This window comes from Ursus maritimus, unplaced genomic scaffold (assembly GCF_017311325.1).
Source record: "Ursus maritimus isolate PB19 unplaced genomic scaffold, ASM1731132v1 scaffold_12, whole genome shotgun sequence".
Taxonomy (NCBI): domain Eukaryota; kingdom Metazoa; phylum Chordata; class Mammalia; order Carnivora; family Ursidae; genus Ursus; species Ursus maritimus.
Window position 1 is genome coordinate 10525115 of NW_024423564.1, and position 27414 is coordinate 10552528.

General features: G+C 45.0%; 1 protein-coding gene across 1 annotated transcript in view; it reads right to left on the bottom strand.

Moving 5' to 3' along the window:
• Positions 1-27414, bottom strand: part of MAGI3 (membrane associated guanylate kinase, WW and PDZ domain containing 3) — a 231753-nt gene that overhangs the window by 6051 nt on the left and 198288 nt on the right. Inside the window, exons 11-19 of the mRNA XM_008697782.2 lie at positions 26784-26815; positions 24623-24779; positions 22173-22264; positions 20077-20269; positions 17839-18027; positions 12350-12535; positions 3713-3815; positions 2842-2968; positions 2125-2268 (exon numbers count right to left, since the gene is read on the bottom strand). Coding sequence (XP_008696004.2) covers positions 2125-2268; positions 2842-2968; positions 3713-3815; positions 12350-12535; positions 17839-18027; positions 20077-20269; positions 22173-22264; positions 24623-24779; positions 26784-26815 — 1223 coding nt within the window. The remainder of the gene's footprint in view (positions 1-2124; positions 2269-2841; positions 2969-3712; positions 3816-12349; positions 12536-17838; positions 18028-20076; positions 20270-22172; positions 22265-24622; positions 24780-26783; positions 26816-27414) is intronic.

Sequence of the window (27414 nt, forward strand, 5' to 3'; positions counted from 1 at the left end):
ACACTATCTGCAGAGCGTCTACTATAACCAAGGCACGTATCAGCGCCGAAGATACTGACAGGATAGACGCAGGACACAAAGTACTGAGATAACCTAACAGACAAAGCGAGGGAGGCGGGGAGAGAGGCAGGAGGATGGGGCGGGAGGGCTGCTCGGGCAGCTCCGCAGTGTGAGTTGGCTGGAGATGAACTCTCCTCATTTGGGGCCGTGGCTCCCAGAGTCAGCTGTCAGTGGTAACAAAGCTCCCATGATCCTTCGCAAGTCAAGATTCTGATAGTTTGGTAGCCAGAAAAAGAACTCTTCTCTGAAAAGCTGATTTCTTAGAGTTTAGAACAAACCTGGGCATAATCATAATCGCTTCTTTCCTTTTGTTTTTAAATATCAGAGCTTTTGAAATTAGTTGGTTTAGTCATGGAAGTCCAAAGCTCCCATTCATTTGTAAAGAATGACCTGCTTTAGAAACAAACTTTGCTTCAAGGCCTGTTTGCCTTTTATTTGTTTGGTGATTAGTACATCTGAGGCTTATATCTGGAATCAACGTTTTGAAATTGTATCCCAGTTTTTGGCTTGTTTTTTTAATGACACTCAATACAATGGGAGATTTTTTTTTTTTTAAAGAAGGCTCCACGCCCAGCATGGAACCCAATGCGGGGGCTCGAATTCATGACCCTGAGGTCAAGACCTGAGCTGAGATCAAGAGTCAGATGCTTAATGGACTGAGCCACCCAGGCAGCCATACAATAGGAGATTTTGAAAAAAACAACAGATTTAAAGTATACCCAAATTGGGGGCACCTGGGTGGCTCAGTCCTTAAGCGTCTGCCTTCGGCTCAGGTCATGATCCCAGCGTTCTGGGAACGAGCCCTGCATCAGGCTCCCCGCTCGGCGGGAAGCCTGCTTTTCCCTCTCCCACTCCCCCTGCTTGTGCTCCCTCTCTCGCCTCTCTGTCAAATAAATAAAATCTTAAAAAAAAAAAAAAAAGTATACCCAAATCGATTTTTAAAAAAAGAGGGGGAAGGAAAAGGACCAATCTCTCTCTACTGAAATCTTACCCACTTTCCAATGCCACCCATTCTGTGAAATCTCCACTCATACTCCCCTCCTTTGAACTTGTGCATAAGTCTGGTCATTTTGAAGAAGGGTGGGGTCTTATTTGTTTTACGGACACCCCTTCTCCCAGCTCATTCAGAACTCATTCATAAAAGCTTTGGGTAAAGCAAACACTCGACACATGTTTACCAAATGAGTAATGGCAGTGGGGCAGTGATGGGGAAAATTCAGAACTGCAATCACCTGGAAGCCTTTTCCCACATTACTAGAATATACCATCTGATTTTTAAACAAAAATTATCTTCCCTGCTACCTACTGGTGGGAGAGGGAGGAAATCCAAAGTTCTCTTGAGCAGTAGGCGGAAGGCCGTCTAGAATTTAAAATTTCTAATGTATAACCTAACAATATCAGTGAATTTTTTTTTTTTTTAATTGAGGCCAGCGCATGTCCCCTATATAACATTCCTCTTGAAGTAACATTCAGAGGAGGGGCGAAAATACCTTAAGTGCAGATCCACAGACAGTCCGGTCTGCAATGCCCCCTTACAAAGCTACAGTGTTTCAGAGTTGAGAACACCTAGGATGGACCATTACCCATGTGAATCCAGTCTTTCAGATAATAGTAAAGATTGGAAGAGTCATGCTTTTTGATCTCTGGCTACCTCTGTGGGGAGCTCAGAGGAAAAAAAAATCTTGGGCCTATTATTTCTGGAAGAAGTTGAAGATTCTGTTTTATCCTGGCTTTTCTAAGACTTTTAATAGGATGAAAGTATATTTTATTTACGAATCCATTTGCCTTCAAACATTGACTGTGTAAGTAAAAAATAAGTTTCCTTATCACCCGAAGTCGAGATGGTAAGAACAGCATCCCTGCGGTACCGTCTAGGACCCCAGAGCGAGGCCATGAAATCAGCAGGCATCAGAAAGTGAAACAATGAGCAGCTGCTTTCAGGTTTAGTGACGGAAAACTTTGGTGCTTAGCTTCGGGAGGCTTGTGCCTTCCCTTTGATCAACTCTTTCCAGGCATTTCCAGTCTGGAGCCAGAACCAAAAGTCGCGGAAGGAAGCCAACTCACGTGAATCCTGCCGTCTTTGATGGCCGGGCCCTCCTCAGCAAGACGCAGGATGAACAGCCCCATGTTGTACTCCTTTCCCCCACGGAGGCTGAACCCGAAGCCCCGGGGGCCTCTCTCCAGCTCCACCGGGTAACAACCAAGGCTCTGGGAGAGAGAGAAGTATGAGGAAAACAAGTTTTCGTGGGCTGCTTTATTGACGGTTTGAAGAAAGACTAGTTTTAGAGCTGGGAGATTATGACTTACACACTCAATATGCATTCCTATATCATAAGAAAGGAATGTAAGTTTTAACAGCTACTTTAAAAAATTTAGCCTAAATTAACCCAAAGATCACGTTTTCTCCACGGGTTGGTCAATGTGCCACAGAACAATCAGAGAACAGAATCTGGGGGAATGCTTCCTTTAAGGATATTTTGACTAATTTTCCCTGGGAAAAAAAAAAAAAACCCTACTTTAATGAACTCAAACACTGCTATTTCTAAATACCAGACCGGGGGTGCATTGCACAGTCCTCCAATTACAGGGTAAACTTTTCACTCTTTATGTTCTCTCATGGAAGCGAATGGAATGCCAAACACACAGCAAGTCTTCAGGAAGCATTAATCTTGGGAACAATGTGTCCGAACTGATTTGTAGTAAAAATTCACCAGTGTCAGCGAGGTAGCAACTGAAAACAACAGTCCGTATCCGGGTTGGCGGGGTGTGGCATCTGTTCACCTGATTGTGCCGGGTGCCTACAACCGAAATCATCGCCGTGTCGGGCTGGGCAAGGTGCCTGCGGTCAGACCACGAGTGTCTGTCCGAGGTGGAGCCATCTTTCCCGATTTCGCCTTCCAGAGTGCTTCTACGAGAGAGAAGCCCAGTCACTCTCTGAGCGGAGAAAATGAAGCCAGTTTGCAAGTAAAGGCAGATTAATTTCTTTTCAAAGCCGAAGTTGGCCATGCTCCTGACAAACCACCGTAAAGGCAGACCGTGTCTAGAACCGGAGATGCTAGGAAGTCTGGTAGCTAACCCAGCATCGGGTCTGTCAACTCCCCACGTTGTTTTGGGGTGGTTTGGTTTTTGTTTTAAGGGCATCTCGGTGCAGTTTATATCAAGGAAAACTGCACTCAAGTAATTGAACCAGAGGGCAGACGAGCTGACCTCATCGGTGAGAAACGGCTCTCCGGCAGCGCCAGGGCCCGCGAAGATGCCGAATTTCTGGAAATCTAGTTTTTGTTGCATGGCTAGTATTTTCAACCAAAGAGGAAAGAAAAATGTACAAATACTGCTCTGGTCTCTCAGAGGGTCTGCGAAGACAGCAACGCATGTGGGTCTGGGGCTTCCCTACCAAAATTACGAGGACCGAGGGTAGCAGAGCCCAGTGCTGCTGGCGCTTTTTTTTTTTCCCTAATCCCCACTCATCAGCCACGATTGGATAATTATTTGGGCCCTGGGATGAGGCTGGGAGGAGGGACGAGGTACTCGGGAGTGGGGGGGTAGGAAGGTATTTGAAGGTGTACGCGTGTGGGGGCGCGAGTGCGGATGGGCGCTGAAGAGTGGGGAGGTGAGAGAGGAAAAAGCCCAGAGCTGGGAAGAGCAGCCTCACCTGTCCCCAGGTATGTGGTTGGCCTGTGACTGTCCCATCGGTCTGTGCTGCAGGGCTGGGCTTTGCCTGGCTGAGTTTGTTCCTGATGGTGGACCATGATGCTCTGCTCAAGAGAGAGAACAAAACTAAGACTTCGTCCATAAAAATGCAAAGGCCGAGTGGTCTCCGAAAGTGGGACAATGACAAATGGTTACAGCTTTCCTGACTTGAGGGACTTCAGCGCGAACAGCACTGCCGTCAGCTGTCTGGAAACGGAACATGAACATTTCCCCTGTGCCTTTGATGAATGCTTAGGTTTGAGGAGAACAGGAATCCTATTCTTCTGGTCATCCGTACAACATGGAAATCAGAAATGTACACGCTCAACGATATTACCTAGAGGACGGAGCTCCAGGAACTATCCTGCAGCCTAGCCTACGGGCTTCTAGAGCGCACGCCCCGCAATCGGTCAACAACTCTAAATGACAGAGTCAGGTCTCAGGAGTGTGGGAACCCAGAAGCCAATCTGCAAACCACACACAGATCTGTGAACCTGCATCTTTAATATTGGAGTGATTACTGTGCCTGACACGAATACCTAAGACAAACTTCTAGAACCATGCCGAGTAGTGACAAATGTTTGTGAAGACTTCACAGCTTCTGTTTTCTGAGAGCACAAATGCAGGGGGGACAAGTGACCATTTCTTTCTGTATCATCACCAGCAGCCCCAGACCTCCCTGAATGCAGGTTTCGTAACTAAGCATGGTACAGTAACTGCCTGCAGGAGACGGCAAGTTGCGGGAGGTAACAGCTGAGAGAGACTCTTAAGGCTGTCACGCTCAAATCTGTAAAGCTGGAACTTTGGAATGTTTTATCCTGTCTATATATTAAACATAGGCTATTTAAAATATCAGAGAGAGGGAGCATGGCTTAGTAAGACCACGAACTCTGTAGCAAGACTGACAGGGGTTAAGCCTGATTCATCATTTACTAGCTGTGTGTCCTTGAGGAAATTACTTACATTCTCTGTGCTTCTAATCACCTCATCCAGAAAAAGCAAAGTATAGCCACCTCATGGGGTTATCCTACTAAACAAGCTTTAAACAGCGCCTGGCGTATTATATTCATTATATAAATGTTTCTAACTTCGTAATTGTCAAAATGATAAAGTCTTATTTGGGGCTATATTTCTCTTAAAGTGTACATTCTGAAATATTGACCTTACTTAGCAAAAATGTTCAATGCTTTAAAGTCAAGTGCTCTGGGAAGGAGGAGTGGAATATGAACTTTCGGCGGGGAGGGGACCTTGAAATCTGTTTGTTGCTATTTTAAAATACTATCATGAATTTTATTTTCCTCTCTAGCTCAGCAAGCTACTTACGTTGTTCCTCCTTGCTGGTCTCCTTACCAATCCCATCTGCACCCCGCTTCCTGGGTTCCAGGCCTAGCATGTAAATTGAAACAGGCTTCTGGCTTGCTTCAAAAACTATGGTAACTCTTTATTGCTCCTAAAATACTATCCAGACTCATCCCCTGGGCACTCGTGTCTTCCACATCATCTCCCGCTCAGAATGTCACCTCCTCTGTGAACTCTCACCTGGCCCTTCAGCACCCCGTCTTCATGGCACTCACCGCCTTGTGTCAGAGCGAGGTGAGCACCCTGCTCGTTGCTCCTGCTCGACCGTGAGCTCCCTGATTGCAGGCATCACACCTCATTTATGTTTATATTCCTGTACGCACCAGAAATTTCCAGAAGTCCTTCCACTTTTACTCACTGGGTACATCAATTTCAAGTTACCCACCTCTAACCTGAAGTGCCCATTACATAGCTGAATTCTGGTCTGTCATTGTAAATTCATGGCTACTATTAAGGGAATGGGAACTGACGGGAGAAATTACTTCTATTGACAAGATGACTGGGAGATACTTGTACCTTTGTAGGAGTCCGATTTAGATCATTTTTTGGCTTCACTAGCTTGGCTAGAGCAATGGGTGTTTAACTTCAGGACAGGAAAAGGCAGCTGATCAATTTCAACTTCTCCTCTACCTCTCCCCGAGGACGAGCGCTGTCACGGCAGCATCCCAGGACCGCAAACTGGTTTCAGTCACATGTCCTTTCCTTGCCCTCGTCAAGGTTAAATAAAACTTTCCATCATCGGTATTTTTTTCAGTTTTAGTCCTTCGACCCATGCTACATGGCTTCCCCAATTTATTTCTGTGTTAAGAGCTGTTCTACTTCTCCAAGTTCAATATCCCATGGGGCCAACAGGCCTATGCCCTCTCTCAGTTTTATCTGAAATTTTTTCAGAGAGTAAAGCAATGGGTTAGGTATTTCTCTCCCTCAATGAGAATTAAACTTTTGCTGGAGTTTCTGTGTGTAATTACTTAAGAGAAAGTATATTATCAGAGGAAAAACACAAAATCCCATCGTTAAACTATAGGGACAAACACTATAATGCACCACGAATCGTCCTTTGCAAGAATAAATGAGAATCCCATAAGAGTACTTTCTAAGACTCTATTAAAGGACACAAAAGGTGATCTGAGTAAGTAGAGAGACATCCCATGCTCTTAGGTAGTACGACTAAGTATTTAAAGGTATACATTTTCGGGGCGCCTGGGTGGCGCAGTCGTTAAGCGTCTGCCTTTGGCTCAGGGCGTAATCCCAGCGGTCTGGGATCGAGCCCCACATCAGGCTCCTCCGCTGGGAGCCTGCTTCTTCCTCTCCCACTCCCCCTGCTTGTGTTCCCTCTCTCGCTGGCTGTGTCTCTGTCACATAAATAAAATCTTAAAAAAAACAAAAAAAGGAAGGTGCTGTGACCACCACCCTCCTTTAAAAAAAAAAAAAAGAAAAAAAGGTATACATTTTCCCAAAGTTCATATATATTCAATATATCCAAGTAAAAATTGCAGTTGGATTTTTTTGGAGGAGCTTAGTAGTTTGCTCTCAAATTTTATACAGAAAAGTTTCATGAATTTTTAGTCCATTTGGAGTGTGTGTAGGAGGTGGTGGGGTAAAAACTCGCCTTAACGGATACGAGGATATACCACAAAGTTAAAGATTTTTTCAAAAAGCGTGTGTGGCTGTATATACCTGCACACATACACACTTGGAAACCATATTATGCGAAGAGATCTGTATATGTAAATTAACCCAAGAGCAGCTGAACCAGTAGGACAGAACTGCTGGGGACTCCTGCAGACTGGTGGCTCCACGGATCAATGAGGACAGAACGGATCCAGCAGCTTCGTGCTAGAAAAACCCGCTCAGTATGAGAATAAAAAATAAAGCTGGATTCCTCCTAAAACCATACATAAAAGGGAGGCTCCAGACGCATTAAAGAACGAAATGCAAAATTCTAAATGGAACAGACGATGATATAAGAGAAAATCTCTGTGACGTGGGGTGGGGAAGGATAACTTCTCTGAAATGAAACTTCAAAAGCGTAAGTCGTAAGGTAAAATTGGCTAATGGGATCGCGTCTACATTAAGAACCCCTGTACAGTGGAGGGCACCATGGTCAAAGTTAACATACAGACGACAGGAAAAGATCTTTGTGCTTTCTCAAGCTAAACTGGACTACTGCCTGTAACGTTCCCAAGGAATCTCTAAATATCAGAAGACTGAAGTCCCACAAGTTAAAATGAGTCAAGGCTGTGAAGAGGCAATCCACAGGAAGGAAAAAAAACCCAAGAAACAAGCATCTGATGAAATGCTCAAATTCACGGGTAATAAGAGAAATGCAAGTTAAACACAATGAAAGGACACTTCCCAGACTCTGGCCAGTTCGAAAGTAGGCTCATGCCCCATCCTGGTGGACACGCACAGCTAGAGAAGTGTCCGTGTTCTGCGGTTGGGAGTGCAGGTGCAGCAATTACGGGGGACGGTCGGACAGCACCTGGTCAAATTAAGCCCATGTATATACTTTGATCAACCAACTTCACTCCAAGAAATTCTCACACTATTCATAAGGTACGTACATGCAGGCGTATCAGGAGAGTGTGTGATACTGTGGCTGTCTGGGGGGGGGCAGTGGGCGGGTAATACGCGTATGAAAAACTGTCGGGTCATTGAAAGCAATCGATTATGTTCCTCCAATGATGTGGGTAAATCTTAAAACTGGTACTATGACACCAAAAGCATAAGCAACCAAACGAAACCTACATTAATCGGACATCATCACCATTAAGCCTCTGTGCATCAAAGGACAGTATCAAGAGAGCTGAGAGACAACTCGCAGGCACAGATCCGTTAAGGATCTAATATCAGAATATATAAAGAAGTCTTATAATTTGACAATAAAAAAGACAAGTCAATTAAAAGTAAGGAAAATATGTGAACCAACATTTCTCCACAGAAGACATACCGATGGCCAAGAGCACACGAAAAGTCTCAGCGTCCTTAGTCATCGGGGAAACAAAAATCAAAAACCACAATGAGCTACCACATCACACTCACAGGAGAAAAGAAGCCACGACGAATAAATGCCACGTAAGACCCTGGTTCGGATCCTGGAACAATAACGTGACGTTAAAGAAACAAACATATGGTTCTGAGAATTTGGAGAAGAAAACCAACATAAAATCTATACCACAATCCTATTTATGTAACTCAAAAATAAATGCCAACACACACACAATTATGTATTTTAAAAATAAACCGAGGCGCACACAACACACTGGAATGGTTGCCAGTGGGAGTAGGGAGAGAAATGACAGCGGAAAACAGAGACAAGTGGGAACAAACATAAATAAACGGAAAACAAAGCCAAAAACTTGTGGCAATGCTACCAGAGCTGTTCTAACACGGTCCTCGGGAGCTCGGGTGACCTGTGTCGCTCTTAAACATGGGATGACCAGCACCTGGCGTGGAAGTAGAAATCACCGTGGAAAAATAGTATGATGTGGAGATGTCTTGACAGTCAGCAAGAAGAGCCAGGCGCGGTCCATTTCCGTCCTGCTCGGGAGCCCAGGCTGGCGTGGGAGCGGAGCGGGCAAGGCCGGGAGCCTCGAGCTACCGATCGGTGGAGTTTTATAGCAGATGTGACACGTGGCTTGGGAACTTGGTTAACCACCTCCCCTTAACTATTACATAGTATCCGGTAAAAGGGGAAAACAGAATGGAAGGACCAGGTTTTTCTTTTTCCAGCTGTCTTTTATCTATGAACAGCGAGTGGCTTCTGGGCTGTAGGGAAGGAGCTCCCGAGGGGAAATACTGCAGCTCTGAGCAATGGATCTGGAGGTGTGATTTCTGAAAACGGCTCTAGGGTGATAAATATTCATTTGACTCTTTAGTGCTGTTGATAGATTTTCTACCAACTACAATGAGAAACTTGGAAGACTTACAAACTCCACGAACGGGATTTTTATGGACAGAAGAGACAATTTCTACTTTTTTTTTTCCTGAGGAAAAGAAGAGATTCTGAATGTTTCCATAGTTTAATAACACCTGAGTATACAATAAAATAAGGTGTAACACTGAAATGTGATTTTTTACGTGTCAAATGTATTTTAACAGGCTATGCCTACATATGAAAAAGACGTTTTTATTTTTTTTTTAAGATTTTATTTGAGAGATAGAGTGAGCGAGAGAGAGATCATATAAGCAGAGGGAGAGGAAGAGAGAGAAGCAGGCTCCCTTCCTGAGCAGGGAGCCAGACATGGGGTCCCAGGACCCCAGGATCGTGACCTGAGCCGAAATCCGATGCTTAATTGACTGAGCCACCCAGGCACCCCTGAAACAGACTTGAAAGCATGTACTGCTGGGGGGTCTCCTTCCACTGTTCCATTTTTCCTAAACACTGACTGGCACTATATAGAAAATCTCGAATACTTCCAGAAGTATTTGGACCACAGCATCAAAGTTAACTTTTCCTCTAAGAAAAATGCCTGAGCAATTTTGGATAACCTCTCAGAGAGGTTATCCAACACTATCAACAGTAAAGGGCCATTTTCGCAAAAAAAAAAAAAAATTCTAAGAGAAAGGAGTGGTCTATTACCGAGGCCTCTATCCCAGGGCTATTGCATGTGTGTTTTTTGGGTTGGTCAGCAGAAAGAGGCCTATAAATATTGAGAGAGAGCATTTAGAATATTTTCTAACAACTTGCAAAAGGATTTTTTCCTTCGTTTTTATTTAATTATGTATTTCACAAAAATGCTGGCTGTGGTGGACTCGACTGACGGTTAGAGAAACACTGAACCCCAGGACTGCTGGCGTCACGACTTCGGGGGGCTTCTCTCACTGCGCGCCAGGCACACTGATGGACCTCATTCGCCAAACAAACCTAAAATGCGATCTCCTGTTACGCCGAGGACTGCTCTTCTTTGTGGGTCACAGAACACATCTAAGGCTAAAAAGCCGGCTCTGGAGATCGTAGTAAAGACATCATAGTGAAGAAAGGGAGACAAAGAAGCCTGACCCAAATCACATTAAGCAACGACAGTCCTTCAAGAACTTTTTTATTGAGCACTTAGTACGCGCCTGCATGGTTTTAGGCCCTTGGGATTCAGCACTGAACAGGACAAGACCTCTAACTTCAGGAATCTTGTGACTACATTCTGGTGGGGAAAGAGGACAATAATCAAAGAAACCACAGATTAAATGGTCTCAGGTAGAGATGAGTGCAAGGAAGCAAAGTGGATTAGGGTGGGGCGTGAGAGGACCGGGTTGGGCAGGGTTATTCTGGATACTGTGGTTGGGGAAGGCAAAGCGGTCACGAGTGCAGATCCTGGGGCCAGTGTGCGGCCTCCCACACTGCTCGGTCACGAGTGTTGTGACCGTGGGCTAGTTCTCTAACTGCTGGGGGGCTCCGTGTCCTCGTCTACAGAATGCGAAAATAATAGTGCCTGCGTGGGATTAGTGTGATTGTGAAATAAGTGAACAGATGTCAAGTGCTTGGGGTAACACCTGCCACATCGTTAAGTGCTTAATGAAACAGGACTACTCTTTCCTTAGGCGGCGAGGTGTGGGCAGAGACCTGGATGCCGGGGTCAGCCATGCAGAGGTGGGGTGAAATGACACAGCTGCCATGAGATGAGCCCCTCAGGGTACTTACGCAGACCGTGTACATTTTCACCTGTAATCTTCACAGGGATCCTGGAAGAGACATTATGCCCACTCTACAGATAAAACCCCGCAGGGTAGAAACATTAAGTGGCTAGTTTCAGGTCATCCAACTAGTTGACAGGTGTCAGTGAAGTCTGTCAGTGGCCTCACTCCTTCTAGGTTTCTAACACCTCTGCTAGGTACTGGCACAGAACTGAAAGTCTCCTGACTTTTACTTTGTCCCTTTGTTCATTCATCCCCTCGTCCATTCGTTCATCCATTTTATGCATTTCTTCATTCAAAAAGTATTTACTGACCGCCTGTTAAGTATCACAGTCAACTGATAATACTCTCTTTGCCTTCAAAGAGCAGAGCATTTCAGCAGGGGAACGGTCAGGCGGGAGCAGTGAACTGCAGAGCTGCCAGGGGCGGGGCGGGGGGGGCAGAGGCCGAAGAGGCCTTGCTCTGGAGCGGATCTGGAAGGAACACTGGGAGTTCGATGTAGAAAGCGGCTCGGAGCAAACTCCTAAAATGCTTTCTGTGCAGAGAACGGGGAAGCGCTCGGGCTTCTGCGGAAGAGGACTGGAGGAGGAAGGAGCCGCAGAGCCCGGGACAGAGGCTGGGCAGAGTGTGGGCCAGACTAGCGAAGGGAAATGGGCCGGGACAGGATGTCACCGGTCCAAGGACAAGACGAGGCCTCCGCAGCAGCTGGCAGAGCCCACGCGCACGTGGAAATGCCCCTCCGGGCGCCGGGACGGCCGCAGAGTCACCCCCTGCCTTCGCTATGAATGAGTGTATGAGAGGGGGCAGCAGGAAGAGCAAAGAACGGAGAACGGACGACACTAGAGGACCACAGGGCACCGAGGGGCACGAATCCATGTTACAGAGATTTTAAGAGGAAAGACGGACGGACGTTTCATAATTCCGCTATCTTCGCTTCTCCTCCTTAGTTTTGCCAACTCGGGAAAAACGAGCGGCGCGTGACGTAATCACCCTCACCTCGTCATTCAATAAACAGAGAGCACAAACGGGTGCTATTCAAAAGTCCTAATTAGAAACCCTTAATGACGAAAAGGCCTTTCTAAAGCAAGGCAAGACACTAAATGCATTTTACGCCCTATTTACCGGCCCTTCCTACGTACTGCCCGTCCCCCCCTTTGGGCAGCAGCCATCCAGAGCAAAGCCCGGGCGGCGAGGACAGGCCTGCCGTGGCTCGGCCCTGACATGAAAGGCTCGATATCAACAGTGACTGTCTTTGAATCTTTAGAGGGTTTCCTCTCACTCAAGCAAACAGAAACCGAACCCATTATTTTAAGAAAATAAGATCTGAGAAGCAGGACCAATCCCTTTCACTGCTGGCTGCTTGCTTCGCCAGCACGCAGAGCAACGGCCACCACTCGCAAGCTGGATTCTTTTTCTTGAGCTACTGACGACTTTTTAATCAACTGTCTTTTAAATGCATTAAACAGCAGAGGCAAGCTAGGAGACCCCAGGGTATGTGAACGGTTCTATCGCGGCAGTCCTTCCGACGGTGCTGGAAGAGGCCGCTGGCTTCCGCGGGCTCTGTGCCGCTCAGACGCGCTTGTGCAAGGCGAGCCCACTGGTTCCTTACCTTCCTCAGCAACGACCGTCAGTGTGACGGTGACGCCAGCATCTTTGATCAGCTGCACAATGTTATCATGCGACAGCTCGACAATGGACTGCCCATTCACCGCAGAGATGTGATCTCCGATTTTCAGTTTTCCACAGCGATCCGCGGGGCTTCCTTCGATGACTCGGCCAATTTTATGAGGAATAACTAGGGGGAAGAAACGTCCAGGGTTTTCCATTATCTAAGACATGTTAGCGTTGGATTTATCATCATTTAAAAAGTCAAGAGAGTAACATCAAAAAACATCCTTTAAAAGTGGAGCAAACACGTATCGCATGGGATCCCCTTATCCAGCTGTAACTACGTCCATACTGTCCTCCACTCTGGGCCCGCATCCAAACCCGCTCCGGACACAGCGCCGTCCCAGCGCATCGACCTCGGTGCTGCTTTCCACTCACCAGAACCCTTTCTCCGATCTTGGTGCTGCCATCCTAACATCCTGCTTGTCGGCTCCTGACCTCACTGATACTTAGGATACTCGCACGACGCTGATGCTCCTTGCTTCTCGCTGGCCATTCGGGCTGCACCCCACTTTGGCTACTTCCTAAACTGCCACAGTGAGACCAGCTTTGGTTCTGCAGAAGGGGCACTGACTCCCCCAGGGGGCCTTATAAATAGATGCAGTTCGAATTCAAGGTGAGGACGCCGAAGCGACTGCTCAGAAACCCAGGCACGGTGACCGTTACAACGAATCCTACTTAGTTCTAGAGCAAAATTCATTCCTTTTGTTGGTGCCTTTGGATTTTTTTAAATTACAAAAGCTGAGGGGAATCGGAACATGAAATGTTTAACGTTGAGATTATTTGGCTCATGGATAAAATCCTGCCCTGAATATGCACAAAGCAGAGTCTAAGACATTTGCAAAGACACACCGCGTAGTTCTGCGGGCTCGTGATGCTAAAGGCTTTCCCAGGCGATGAAGACACTTTGCTGTTTGAAAACGAGTTCTCAGACACTCAGGAAATCTTGTCAAAATATCTCTCACCCCTGTTAGTAAGGGGCATTTGTATCAAGAAACAAATGTTCCTCCCACGTTCCTTAATTTCCTTACCTGGGTCAGTAAACTCGTCGGGCATTTGCCTCCTGCTGACTATTGATTGTTACGAACAGGAAGAATTAATATTTAAAACGGCACTCTGAGTATGTTTAATTTCCATAGTAAGATGGGCTCCCTACTAGTATTTCTGAGTCATAGTAGGTGTATGTCAGGGACATTTTAATAGGCCTTCATTGGAACTGGAAGTTATTCTTGGCCGTGATTTATAGCCCCACGGACAGTGCCATTCCCCAGCTCTTCTAGGGTTCCACAGTGAGAGATTTTATCCTCAAATAGAGGAAGTCTATGTTGGAAGCAAGTGCCTTTTACCTCTGAGTTATACCCAGCACTTATTATATCAGTTTCCTTAAAACAAAGCAATCAGAAAAGCGCCCAAGCAGTACGGGCCATGTCCTGTGCCAGGTGGGAAGCGCGATTCGCGGAGAGAACAACAGGTCAGAAGCGTGTGCTGTGGGGCGCTGGCTGGCTCAGTCGGTTCGGTGTCTGCCTTCGGCTCAGGTCATGATCCTGCGGTCCTGGGATCCAGCCCTGCATTGGGCTCCCTCCTGGGGCGGGGGGGGGAATGCCTGCTTCTCCCTCTCCCCCTTGCTCGTGCTCTCTCTCTCTCAAATAAATAAAATCTTAAAAAAAAAAGAAAGAAAAGAAACGTATGCTGACCCAGACAGTGGCCCTGCGGTGACCTTCTAACCTCAGCACCTTAGTTACTCTCCTTCTTAGAAAAGATCTACTGGTACGTGGTGTTCATTGTAGATGAGAAGAAGAGCATTCAGCCCCTTGGCACGCTGAAAGGGATTTGTTCAGCCTTGGGAAAGCATCAAACAAAATGAACCTCTCACGTCTCAGTGGTTCCGTGCTCATCGTGTGAGCCATGTGCTCAAAAGGAACCGGCAAATCTTGGCACAGAACGTCCGTAAGAGTCAGCTGTCCGCGTGAAGGAGGGGAGGTAACAGTAGTCAGAGTATGACAGTCTCGGCGTCGACAGCTGTATTATCACAACAGTCAAGAACAACAAAGAGACCCGTAGAAGGGTAACTGCTGAACGAACCGGGAGGTTATCAAGGTAACCCTAGAGTATCGGGAGCTCAGGGAAAGCCTGGAATCCTGCCTTGATTTTATTGGTATACAAAGTCCACGGGCATTTGCCATAAAACCAATTTATCCGTCTTCGTTCCTCTTTGGCCTAAATCTGCCTCCCAGCCTGGCTTGTCCAGCTGCTGAGGTCACTTTTGTGCTCTTAAAACATTTCTTTCGGGAACAGAAAGGACAGTAACGGGAAATGTCCCCTCTCAAAGAATCCTTTGCAACCAGAACTGGAAAGTACAGGGTAGGAAAGAGAAACACTGAAGCCTCCGAGGCACCAGCAAAGCAAAGTCTAGCCAAGCCCCTTTCACCCTAAATAGAGGTCTCTTCTAGGTACTCTACCCACTGCGCACTTACACGAGCTGGGGCTGCGCAGCAAGGGTGCTGGACCCGGATTCCTGACCTTGGAAAAAGTCAATGGGAGAGAATCTCAGAATTTCTTCCTTCCTTCCTTTCTTTTCCTTTTCTTTTTTCCTCTCTTTCTTTCCTTCCCTCTCTCCCCATCCATTGTTTCCTTCCTTCCTTTCTCTCTCTCTCTCTCTCTCTCTCGCTCTCCTTAAGATTTTATTTATTTGTCAGACAGCGCGCGCGAGAGGGCACAGGAAGGGGGAGAGTGAGAAGCAGACTCCCCGCTGAGCAGGGAGCCCGATGTGGGGCTCCATCCCAGGACCCTGAGCTCACGACCTGAGCCGAAGGCAGACGCTTAACCGACTGAGCCACCCAGGCGCCCCAAGAATCTTGGACTTTCATGATTGGCGTCGGAGAGGCGACTGGGAACTCTACTTGGGACAAATGTCACCAGAAAATACATTTAATCAGAAGGAAGAAATAATCTATCCTGAACGGAGTACCAATCTATACCAAGACAAGGTCCATAAAGAGCTATCTACCCTGACAGCTTTCCTGCCTTTTCACCCGTGCTAACTCTTGTCTGAAGCACACCTTCTCTGTAAGGCAGTCTGCAGCTGCTGCTCAGTGTTTGTGAGTGAAAGCCCCTCAGCCAAGCCCCCAGGACCCTCCTTCTATTTATACGAGATGCGTGGGAGCCCAAGAAGGAGGCTTGCAGGGCTCAGCATTCTGTGAGATTACCAACTAGCCTGTCAGTGACATCACCAATTCTGGGTTTGCACCAATAACTGAAAAGCTCAAGTACTTTACATAAAATTCACGGGCACCGGGAGCCTAATTTACCATTCAGGTTGATAATTAATGAGCTGCAAACACTCATTTCCTGCTACCCACGAGCTGCTGCCTCCATCTTACATTTTAATTGGGCTTTCTTTCCCATCTCGTCACTCAAGTATTGATAAACTTTTGGAAGTTTCTTTAAAAAAAAAAAGCAAGAGACAGTGACAAACAATTTTATAAATAACACGATGGCGATAGCAGAAGCTCCCACGGGCACCAGCCGCTAACATTTACTGAAGGTCCGGGCTAAGGGCTCACATGCATTATCTCCTTTAATCCTCCGACTCCTACGAGACAGGAAGTGTTATCGTCATCCTCATCTTGCAGAGGAAATTGGGAGCTCTTGGAGGGTAAGTAATTTGCCCACGACGGGACAGCTATTAAAAGACATAAGCGGGGCTTGAATCTGAGTTGGTCTGATGACAGAGCCCAATCGCTAATGACACTATCTTACACAGAGATCCAGCATCTGTGGGACGCAAAACCATCAAAATAGTAAGAAACAACTAAAACGAATAAATATAAAAGTATTTGAAAAATTTAAATATAGACAAACATACACAAATAAAAAGAAGATACTTAATATATATTAAAATGCAATATACATTTTAAATATAAACGAATAATATAAAAAGGTTAAGCCTATATAAGTAATGCAACTTATTTTACTGAATTCCTCTATCTTCCTTTGTTTTATGGTGGACCCTAGACTCTCCCCTCATTTCAGCAGTCCTAGGAACGGAGTATCTTCCGTATAAAAAGCGGTTAGCATCTATCACACTGCATAATAATCTTGCACTGTTTCTGTTAATCTGAATGCATGGGATTATTGTGTGGCGTGAGAATAAGAATAGGGTTATCTAAAATGGTTATTTGGTTTGGGAAATACTGATTTCCAACGCTTTAACACAATATCCACCAAAAATCTGCTTTCTTTCATTTTTCCAACACAGGCCACATAATCATCCTCAATGCATCAGTGAGAGAGTTCCAGTTCCAAGTGTTACCATAGCAACTGCTTTTGGAAAATGGAAACTAGTATCAGTGAGCAGTGACCTGATACTATCGTAATAACTCATCCATGTCACAGAATCTTCTCCCTTTACACACTGGCATTAATTTTAGCAAGATTTTTGCAAATTGGTTTGGCTTCCAACACTCCTGAAAGGGTTTTCTTCTTTTTCTAAGATTTTAGTGACCATCTCGTCTAAGAGGCTCTCACTACTCAGGATATAATCAAATCCACTGGCGAAGGCTAGCACACATTTTCCTGTGGTCAAAGATGTTTACCATTTGACTCGGAAAAATGAAGTCACCAGACAAGGACAATAGATCAACCTCAACTTTCTGGTTCTCGTCTTACAGTCATTTGCATCTTATAATTATATTCACAGATGATTATTTCTTAGAAACAGAAAGGCAAGACAAATATTTGATTTGCTGGATTGTAACAGCCCTGGACATACCAGAGGCAATTCCTCCTTTGTTGAAGGAATTAATATATATAATCATCCTTCCCAGGTGACAACAGTCTGTTAAACTGGGTTCAGGATATTTAGATCAATGCTCAAAGTTCTGACAAAATTTGTACCTTTCAATGACACATCTATAAAAGGTAAGAATGTCTCTTGTCATTCGAGAAGGTTCCTTTACAGCTGGAATGTGGCAATTATGATTAAACACAAAAGGACTATTTAAGACATATTTGGGTCAAGATTTTCCTATTAATCTGTTTTGCTTCTCCTCAACTGCTTCTAGCATTTAATTCATGTCTGCATACACAGTTTCTCCTGAACACAGCCTCTGTCTCCCTATTTGAGAAAACTCAGCACTGTCCTTTTGCTGAATCTCAGAGGGCGCGCCCCTCATATTCCGCCATGGTGTAATCCCGATGCAAACAGAGCCGCTAAGACTGATTTTATGGAATCTGAGATGAGAGATAGACCTGAAGCCTGGAAGTTTAGGATCAGACTGCCTGGTTTGGAAAATAAAGAAAACATTCATCCTTCTTAAAAACTTACGTCTCTAAGGCAATTGATACGTAATTCCTAATGAGTTTCACGAAGCCCATTGGGAGACTCAGCAAACTGAAGTTGCAGGGACAGGAGGATACAGCAGCCCTTACCTCCTGGAGGCGGTTTGCTTTTGGAGGTGAGGATGACAAAGCCAAATCCTTCGTTTTCCTTTCGTTGCAAGACTACATCGTAGGCCTCCTGCGGAGCAGGCCTGGCTGGGAGCTCTGCTCGGGTCAGGCGGGGCGAGCCGTTCTGCGTCGAAAGGAAGGCTTGAGAGCTGTCCTCCTCGGGTTGTTTCTCTATAATAAACATGACCGATTCCGATATTTTTGGAACATCATAATTTTTGTTAGCTACAGTGTTTCTGTGCTAAGCCTCTCACGGGAAAATGTAGATTCGAGTAACCGATAGCATAGAAAAGTGATCCCCCCACATGCGCGCTGGACCCCACTGGATTGCAGCTGCAGCGGCGTGCCTGACAGCCTAAATACTCTGCCAGCATAGAACCAGAAGAATGATACGTTTTCTCGTGTTAAAGGAAGCTTTTCGAAGCTTCCATGAAAGTTGCTGGTAAACCAATTCTTCTTGCAACTGTCTTAATTCCAGCAGGATTTTGACAAGTTGGTAATGAACACTGACGCTGTACATTTCCTTTTGCAATCAGCCTTAAATATAAGTTAGTGCAGGACTAACGTTCGTGATGCTGGGAGGTCACCGCATCAGGGCCGAGGCGCTGCCCCTCCCTGGCTGAGAAGTTAGCTGTCAACACAGGACTTGTCTTAGAGAATGTGTTTTACAGGTGCAGTCTTCCTGATTGATGACCCCAGGTGCGCTAACCATCAGGGGCCCTCCGCCGACCCATCCAGCCTGTAACAGCCAATTCTCCCAGGCATAGACTAGGTCATAGGAATCCCCAGCAAATGGAGAGTTAACTTATGCCTTTTTTTCTTATTCAAGTAGGACATCAGAATTTGAGAAAGAATAACCCAAGTTAGTCCTAATTGATTAAAAAAACAGGCAGATTTTGTGCCGTACTTTGAGCCGAGCCATCATTAACAAAACCGTAACACACGGCCACGGAGGAATACCCACTTGTAAGTGCTCTTTTGGCTCAAAATCTACATGATTCTGAGATTATGGTTTAGAATTTCAACAAAGTGCCAGCAACGTCCAATCGTTAATGAAAAAGGGTTTGGTTTTTTTTGTATACCGCGTGGTTATAATGAATTCGCTAAATGCCTCCAATAATATCGAACTACGACAAAACTTCTTCACGATGCTTTCCAGGAGACCTCCAGCCGTACAAGAGCACATTCTTTACTACACGTGGTTATGTTCTGACTCCAACACAACCAACACCGCATTAAAATCTGTACGAGTCTCTAAATGCCTGATACTTAGGAACACAGGCAGGCCTTTCCTTTGGATGTTGCAATCAAAAACAGTGCCTCGTTTTTAAGAGTAACGCAAATATTCATCAAGTCAACAAACACCCGTTGATGTTCTCCGTGTGCCGGGCAGGCACTGTTTTGTGGGGGGGGTACGGCAGTTAGCCAAATGCATCAACATCCCTACCTCTGTGAGGCTTACACGCTCGTGCTACAGGGCTGTCTTTTTAAAATCTTAAAGTGGCAAGAATTCACTTCCAAAAATTCCGATGCAATATTTCTCAAAGCTATTGATGAGAAAAATGTATTTACCTCCTCATGTAATGGTTTAGACCCTGGGGTCTATGATTAAACTCCCTGTTTCAATCCTGGCCCTACTACTCACCAGTTATGTGTCTCTCGACTGTTCTGTGGGTAACTGTAAAACTGAACGACGATAGTATTTACATCCCCGTGTCGTAGAGACTAAATAAAAGAATCCGTATGCCTGGACAGAGTAAGCACTCAATAAATGGTTTTTTTTAATGTTAAATGACAGTATATGAAAACTTCTCCAATAGAAACATTCGGCCCTCTTTGAATATTTAGCAATTCATCAGGATCCAAAATGTTTTGATATTCAGCTCAAGGGATCTCTTGATAGGACTAAAAAACTGTATTTGTTTTTAAGAAAACAGACAACCTGATATTCCCAGCTACAATACCACCGTGGCAAAATCTGTCAATACGGTAATAAAGTCTTAATATAGAGGCCCCGGATTTCTTTCTCTTTTGATGGTAGTATTATTGCTGGAGCCTTTTGACCTTCCACGGCCTTCCCCGGTGAGGCTCTGGACCCCATTAGATGCTTCTCTCATACCCTATTAAGCATAATAAAGTAACCTGCAAAACCAAACAGAAAATGGACTAAGGCTCTTCTGTTTCTTGATTAATCTCTAAAGCGGGAACAGGTTCACATACCACCATAGAAGATCTTTCTTCTGACGGTTAATAGCACGTGGCCATTTCGAGCAGCCGTCGTCATGAGGTCCAAGACTTGTTTGTGGGACTTGCCTTTCACGGGAATACCGTCAATGCACAGGAGCTCGTCAGCTGCGCGGAGCCGACCATCCTTCTCCGCTGCGCCCAGAGGAATGATGGCCCCGATGTAGATCTGATAAGATAACGAAGTGCAGGTTGGTCTCTGCAGTCAACTAAGATCTACTACGACCTTTAACTACGAAGTGAAAGACTTCCTGACCCAGTACTACGCAAACCAAGATATTTTGCAGTTCAGCTATGAACATCTGAGAAAGGTAGTATCTTAGAAAGTGACCATTCTCCAAAAAGGCCACTTCACATAACCACAGTACATGATCCCTTCTGGATCTTCAGGGATGAGTACACACAAGAAGGAAAATGCAGAGCTGTTCAGTAACTTAAAAAGTGCCACTATCACTTCTATCAATACAACAAGACACTAAATTCAGAAAATGCAGTTCCGTGGAGTAGCTACCAAAAAGCACAAAAAGTGTATTGAACGGGGCTCCTGGGTGGCTCAGCTGTTAAGCGTCTGCCTTCAGCTCAGGTCATGATCCCAGCGTTCTGGGATCGAGCCCTGCATCGGGCTCCCTGCTCAGCGGGAAGCCTGCTTCTCCTTCTCCCACTCCCCCTGCTTGTGTTCCCTCTCTCGCTGCCTCTCTCTCTGTCAAATGAATAAATAAAATCTTAAAAAAAAAAAGTGTATTGAATGCCATCAGCAAAGGTTTTCTATACACGGTTCACAGCAACTGGGATAATTCTTAAGAAATTCCCGTTACATATGGTGACTGGTGGAAATTCAGTCTATACAACCCAGAAACATTCCTTTTTCCTCAATCTCAAAGCAGTAGATATCTCAGGGGAACAGAGTGGCCTGAGGTCCACTTACATCGAGGTAAATGGATCTGGCTCATTCTGCTTGCCAGCAATTAGAATCCTGTAATTAGGGAATCCTGAATGTTTGGGCTAGTTTCAGAGCTGCTAAAACCTGACATTGAAGAGGAGGGTTTCTCCCAAGTTGTTTGAGATAAACTCTGAAAATGTCTTAGTCACCGCTGTATGTATCCACAAAATAGGAAGCATTAAAACAAAATCATGTCTCCCACCAAGAACGATCAAGTTATTGTATATCTGCCCTGTATAAGTCGACCTGCCTTAAGCTTTATTTGTCTCTGATAATTGTTTTAACTATAGCCAATACGGCTAATTAGAACACATTTATAATACATAAATCAACTCTTCTATCCAGAAATAGAAAGAAGCCTGTCATTTTAAAAAGTTATTGTTACTCACCTAACTTCCAAGCATGATAATAATGTCTTTCTCATATTACACAGAAAAAACTTAAATATGTTCTCCAACTCTACAAAGCACATTACTTCTCTGTCACTCAAACTAAGGGCAAAACTTAAAAATAGAACCCATTACATTTGTTCTCTCAATTTTATGTGAGAATCATGTATATAGTTCTAGATTTCAAATGCTTTACAAACACAACCCTTGTGCTTTCTGAACAGAAACATCAATTATTTTATATTTTCCTAGTTTTGTAGGTATAGCAGATGAAATGGCACGCAAAGTACTGAGCATGAAAATGTCAACCCATTAACATGCGTAAGTGACATAATACACGCAGGCGCATGCACCTGTTTATGGAGCAATCAGTCAAAGGACAGACCGATGGGGGTAAACAGGATGCTTCTTTCTTAGAGAAGGCAAAGGTCTTAAAATTTAACAAAGGCAAAGGGAAATAAACATTGAAAATAAGCTGTAGGCACATAGCGAAAGACAGAAATTAATTACTGCCCAATTTACAGTGAACATACTCAGTTCTCGCCTCGGCCCCACCAAAGTTACGGAGAGCCCACCACACCAGCAGAAATGCCGTTCTTCCTCTCATTCATGAGATGCTTAGAGAAAACAAAATATTTAAAAAGAGAGAGAGAAAAAAAAAAAAGAACAAAAGCACCATATTCTACCAAACAGCTACCTAAAAGTTCATAGGAATGGACAAATCCCGAAGCATCTGAACTTACAGACTGGTCCGGTCCCTCTCCTCCCAGTACCCGGAAGCCAAACCCCGACTCCTGTTTCCGAAGAAAAACATCCAAGTCCTTGGTGTTTGGGGCTAAGGAAAACCAGAAAAATATAAAAATAAATAGGTAAAACAAAATACTTAGATTTATTTAAAAAGGATTACAATAACACAATGCCATTATTTAGTAGGAGCATATTATAGAGTTCAATAAACTATAACCTCAGAACTTTCTGGCATGTGAAAACTTACACAAGAACATACCATTACATACTAGTACAAAAAAAAAATTCAATCCTAAGTCTTTGTTTTCAGCTCTAAACAAAACTTTGGGGGCGCCTGGGTGGCGCAGTCATTAAGCGGCTGCCTTCGGCTCAGGGCGTGATCCCGGCAATCTAGGATCGAGCCCCACATCAGGCTCCTCCGCTGGGAGCCTGCTTCTTCCTCTCCCACCCCCCCTGCTTGTGTTCCCTCTCTCGCTGGCTGTCTCTCTCTCTGTCTAATAAATAAATAAATAAAATCTTTAAAAAAAAAACACAAAAACTTTGTATCGAGATTGCTCAGAAACATTTACCCCCACTTCCCATTACACTGCCATTAAGTCCTAATGCTTTCAAATCAATGTTGTGATATTAAATGCAGAATCATCCAATTTAAGTTTGACATTTGATAGGTACAAATTATCTAAATTAACATTTGGACAAACCCTAGGAAAAGAGAGCCCATAAAATGCCTTAATTCTACTCCTAAACTAATATCTTTGTTACTGAAAAGCATTCCATATTCACTTAGCCTAATTTTGCAAATGGATTCTTTTAAAAGAAAATAATGATCGCTAACACCTAACATTAGCCCCATGTTCTAGCTGTGGAAACTGAGGCCTAGGTAAGTGGCCCAGTGTCGGGCAGCAAGTAAATGACAGAACTGAGGTTTCAAGCCAGCTGGATTTCTAGGGGCCACGCTCTTCACCCACCCTATTCTGCCCCCCAAGGGCAGGTCACATTCATCAGACTATTAAGTCCGGAAAATCTACTTCACGCCTAAAATAATTTGATCTTCAAGAAAATATTAATGTTATACACAAGCAAGAAGTGTTTGCTAGAAACATGTCGGGGAACCATAAAAAACTGAGATACCAGATAGGGTAAATCTTGACAAATGTCCTTAGAAGCAGTCTCTTTTCAGAAACGATTCCTATTAGAATGACAGAACTTTAGGGATAAAAGACTCTTGAGCCCAACTCAGTTACTTCCTGGGTACGGCCCAAAGGGGCTGGGTAGTTTCTGCCAATACTAATATATCGGGCTATTAATGGCAAGTCAAAAGAAAGGGGATGCTCCAGATAGTTCTATCAATTTAAATTACTGCATTGCTGTGTTGGCATCTGATTTTCATCTCTCTGAATAGGGTATGGGCCTATCAAGGTAAAGATCTGGAATTGGTTAAATAACTATGAAGCTGATTATACATAATTTTCCCACCTGCGTACACAGTTTCCAAGGTAGATTTAGATCTATTTCTCAGAAACAAATTAATTTAAAAAAATTAAGCCTCCCTAATCTGCAATTTTACTTTGGAAAAGATTGATCATTTTCAGTAAATTAGCACAAAAATGATTTTCTGCCTTCTGCACGCTCTCTGCTCATCACCTCTCAGCCGGGGCTCCTCTGAGCAGTCTACTCTTGTTTCCTCCTCAGGCTGCACACTCTCTGATTCACCACCCTCCTACTCCTGCTGGGAAAATCTCTGAAACGCAAGTCCGAGGTGATCATTCCTGCAGAGTTAAACCATTCCGCGGCTCTCTATCCTCCTGTGATGGGTCCGGCTTCCTCGGAACGGCCTCACCTGCCCTCCCCAGCCTGCTGCTCGCCCCTCCGGTTTCCCGTGCCAACTGCACCCAGCCAAACTGGGCTACTTGCAGAACCCAGGCCACGCAAGGTCAATGTGCAAAGGTTACTGCTTTCTTTCCCTTTTGCTCTGTCTCATAAATACCTCTTCGTCTTTGAAGACGTGGTTCTGGCTTAACTCCCTACATGAAGTGGTATCTGACACTTCCTACCACCCCCAGTGGTAAAATTGACCATCTCCTCCTTTGGGTCCCAGTGAGGCTCATTTGGACTTATTTATGCATACTTCTTTGATTACATTTTTGTCTCTTCCGTTTAGGTTTAATCATCTTTTTGGGCGCAGGGCCTATGGAACCTACTTATCTCTGTATTCCCATCACCTACTCTGGTGTTAGGTAAGTAGGCACTTAATCCCTGGTTTTGAAAAAAAAAAAAAAAGAATGAATGAATGTTGAATATAAATGGAAGAAGCCCAGAGTCATGAAAATGGGAATGAAGGAATCACTTTTCAACACGGTTTTGAAAGATGGGAGGGTCCCAGGTTTTTAGAAAATTCAAATTGATTTTGTTGCATGCTCTCCTGAAATATTCCACAACTACTTACGTTTATCTTCATATAAAGTCTTAGATTTCAGGTAGACCTCAGAAGGATCCAATTTCGGGGATCCTGACCTGACAATGCTGGGTGGAAAAGGCATAGGCTGGGGAATGGGCTCATTTATGGCCTCCAAACTTCCTGAATTTTCCTTTTTATCTGTTTTCTGAAATGGAAAAGGGCCTTACTTAGTATTTTAGAAAACCAGGTGGTTGATTAGTTCATAAAACTATTGTGTGAACCGGTGTGTCAACTGATGACAGTGGGGGGGGGGGTGGCAGGGTCAAAGCCACAGCATATCTGCAGTCTTGTAGGAATTTACCTTCACAGTCGTGTGCACTTGGTTAAAACATATTTAACTTAAATTCGAAAAGATTTATACTGCTGTCAACTGAAGGGCCTGAATGCGTTCTCAGTTTACGCAATCTTGCCCTTTTCTTCCCCCCAAGACACAAACTGACTTTGCGAAGAAGATGGGCAGGGACATAACCCAGGGTGGGAGCGTGTGGCAAGACGGGGGCCCCCAAGCGAACAGCCTCGTGAAATTCTTGATCTGCCCCACCTCCCCACTCGGTTTCATCCCCAGTGCAGATGTATGAGATGCCACTCCTTCTCAGAAAATGGAATAGGAAGTGGTACCTCTACGGGGTCTATAAAGAGGACACTATGAAAACCCCGCAGGGCCCATTCAGACACATGAAGGAAACACACACAATCGCGCCGGACAATCCGGTAAGGGCAAACGGGGGCATTGTGCTCGTGTTTTTCCCATTCTCCCAAAATAACAGCCAGGCAAATGACTTAATAAAATTTGGAAAAAAAAAAAAAAAAGAGACCCAATAACAGCCCAAGAAAACAAATACGGTTTTGAGAACCGCCTTTTCTGCGTTCTTGCCGGGGGAGGCAGATTAGGGATGTTTGTGATAAAATAACGAATGCGGACTAGGCCTCAGGAGCAGCGGCAGCTTAGTGGGGTGAGGACGGTCCCTACAAAGTGCTGTCCCAGAGTCACTGACCCAGACCCCGTCAGGGGGCAGGAAGACAAGAGAAGCGCCCGGTCCTCGGTCATAAAGCACTGGGGTCACCGCGGCTGCACTGGTGCCCGTTATGAAATAGATTGGTGGCATGGGAGTTAAAAACTAATGACCAGAGGAACCAGAGAAACGTAGAAAAGCACAGTGCGACTGTAACTACGTAGACAAAAAGCATTTCTGGTCACGCTGGCCGTAAGTGGTACAGTCTACAGAAGCGCAGAATGTTTCTTTCTTTTTGGGCCATAAGACAGCAGATTTGTAGAGGATCTTATTGGGTGGAGCAGAAAGAGTTCACCCATTTTCTATCAGCTGGGCTTTCCTTTAATAGCCCATGGTGTATGGCTATGGAAGCCCGTCTTTCCATTGTGAGATGACGGACTCCCAATCAAGCAAAGTAGAACTAAATTAGGATTTTATACATAATTGTCTTTATAGCCATACCCACGTAATGTGGCTATTTCGGCAGCCACACATCTGCCCCTAGCACACTGTCTTTCCTGGCACTGTTTGCTGTACCCTTTTTTTAGGTCTTATTTGCTATACGGGCCCTTAAATAGGCTACTCAGTTACTCAGAAGAATGCCAAAGAGAACACTGTTTCAAGTCTGACAGCCCATCACTTTGGTAACAAGCAAACTGAGCACAGAGGCCACAATCACTCTAGAAAGTCTTGTTCAGTCCACTGTGAGGAGGTTATCTCACTGTGGGTATTTACTGTCCCCAGGAAACGATGTGACGCCGTATCGCGGCTTCTCTGCGCGTCAGGGAGAAGATGTCCCAGGTTTTATTATCTGCCCTAACGTTTAGCCCCTTCCTTACCCTTGCTCCTCTGAAACGCAAAGAAAGCAGAAGGACTTCTAAGTGGGCACGTCGGTGTCCTCACGCTTTACCATTTAGAGGCCAGGGTTGCTGGCAGTGTGGACGGCTAGCATTCAGCAGAAATACTTAACCAGGACAGCACACCTCCTCTCCAACCCACACGCTTCCCCAGAGCTTCTGACACAAGCCCGGGGCACGGCGCCTCCTCACTTCTCCCAGTGGACAATCACCGCCGCAGAGCGCTGCCCTTACGGAGGGGGACGCCGCGTCTCTCTCGCTGGGTTGGGAAGAAGCGTGTGAGGACCACTGTGTACTCACCGTTTTGGCAGTTTTAGTTGGTGAAGGAGGACCTTGAAAAAAACAAGCCAAATTTTAAAAACAGAGGAAGCATTTTTCAGATCACAAATACTACTCGTGTTGATGACAAGGCTCACTTCGACTTTTAGTAGGCTGGTAAATTCTACGGCCAACACCCGCTGTGTGCCAGGCGTTGTCCATATATTATCTCACTTCATTTTTCCTACCACTTTATAGATCGGGTCAACAAAGACTCACACAGATCATATTACTTCCTCATACCGCAGAAGAGGCAGCGAGGCAGGAAACTGACATTAGGCCTGACACCAAACCCTGGTCTTTTTGTTGTTTTTGCTGGAATCCTGGATAGCCCTCCAGCCCTCACAAAGAGATCTTCCCCTAGTCTGAGCACATTCTGCCGTAGCACCCAGAGAAGAAACAAAAATAGTTCCGAGACATGAGAAATGTGAAAAACATCCCAATGACGTTAGACTGCTCATTTGCCTCCAAAATGAAAACTACAAGCCAGAGAGAGAAGTGTGAAGGGCTACCATTTTATTCTTTAAAATACTCGTCATTCATAGGTAGGGATTTAAGAAAGCCCATCAAAATGCAACTTTATGATTAGTCCTCGGAACTGGATCTCTGTCCG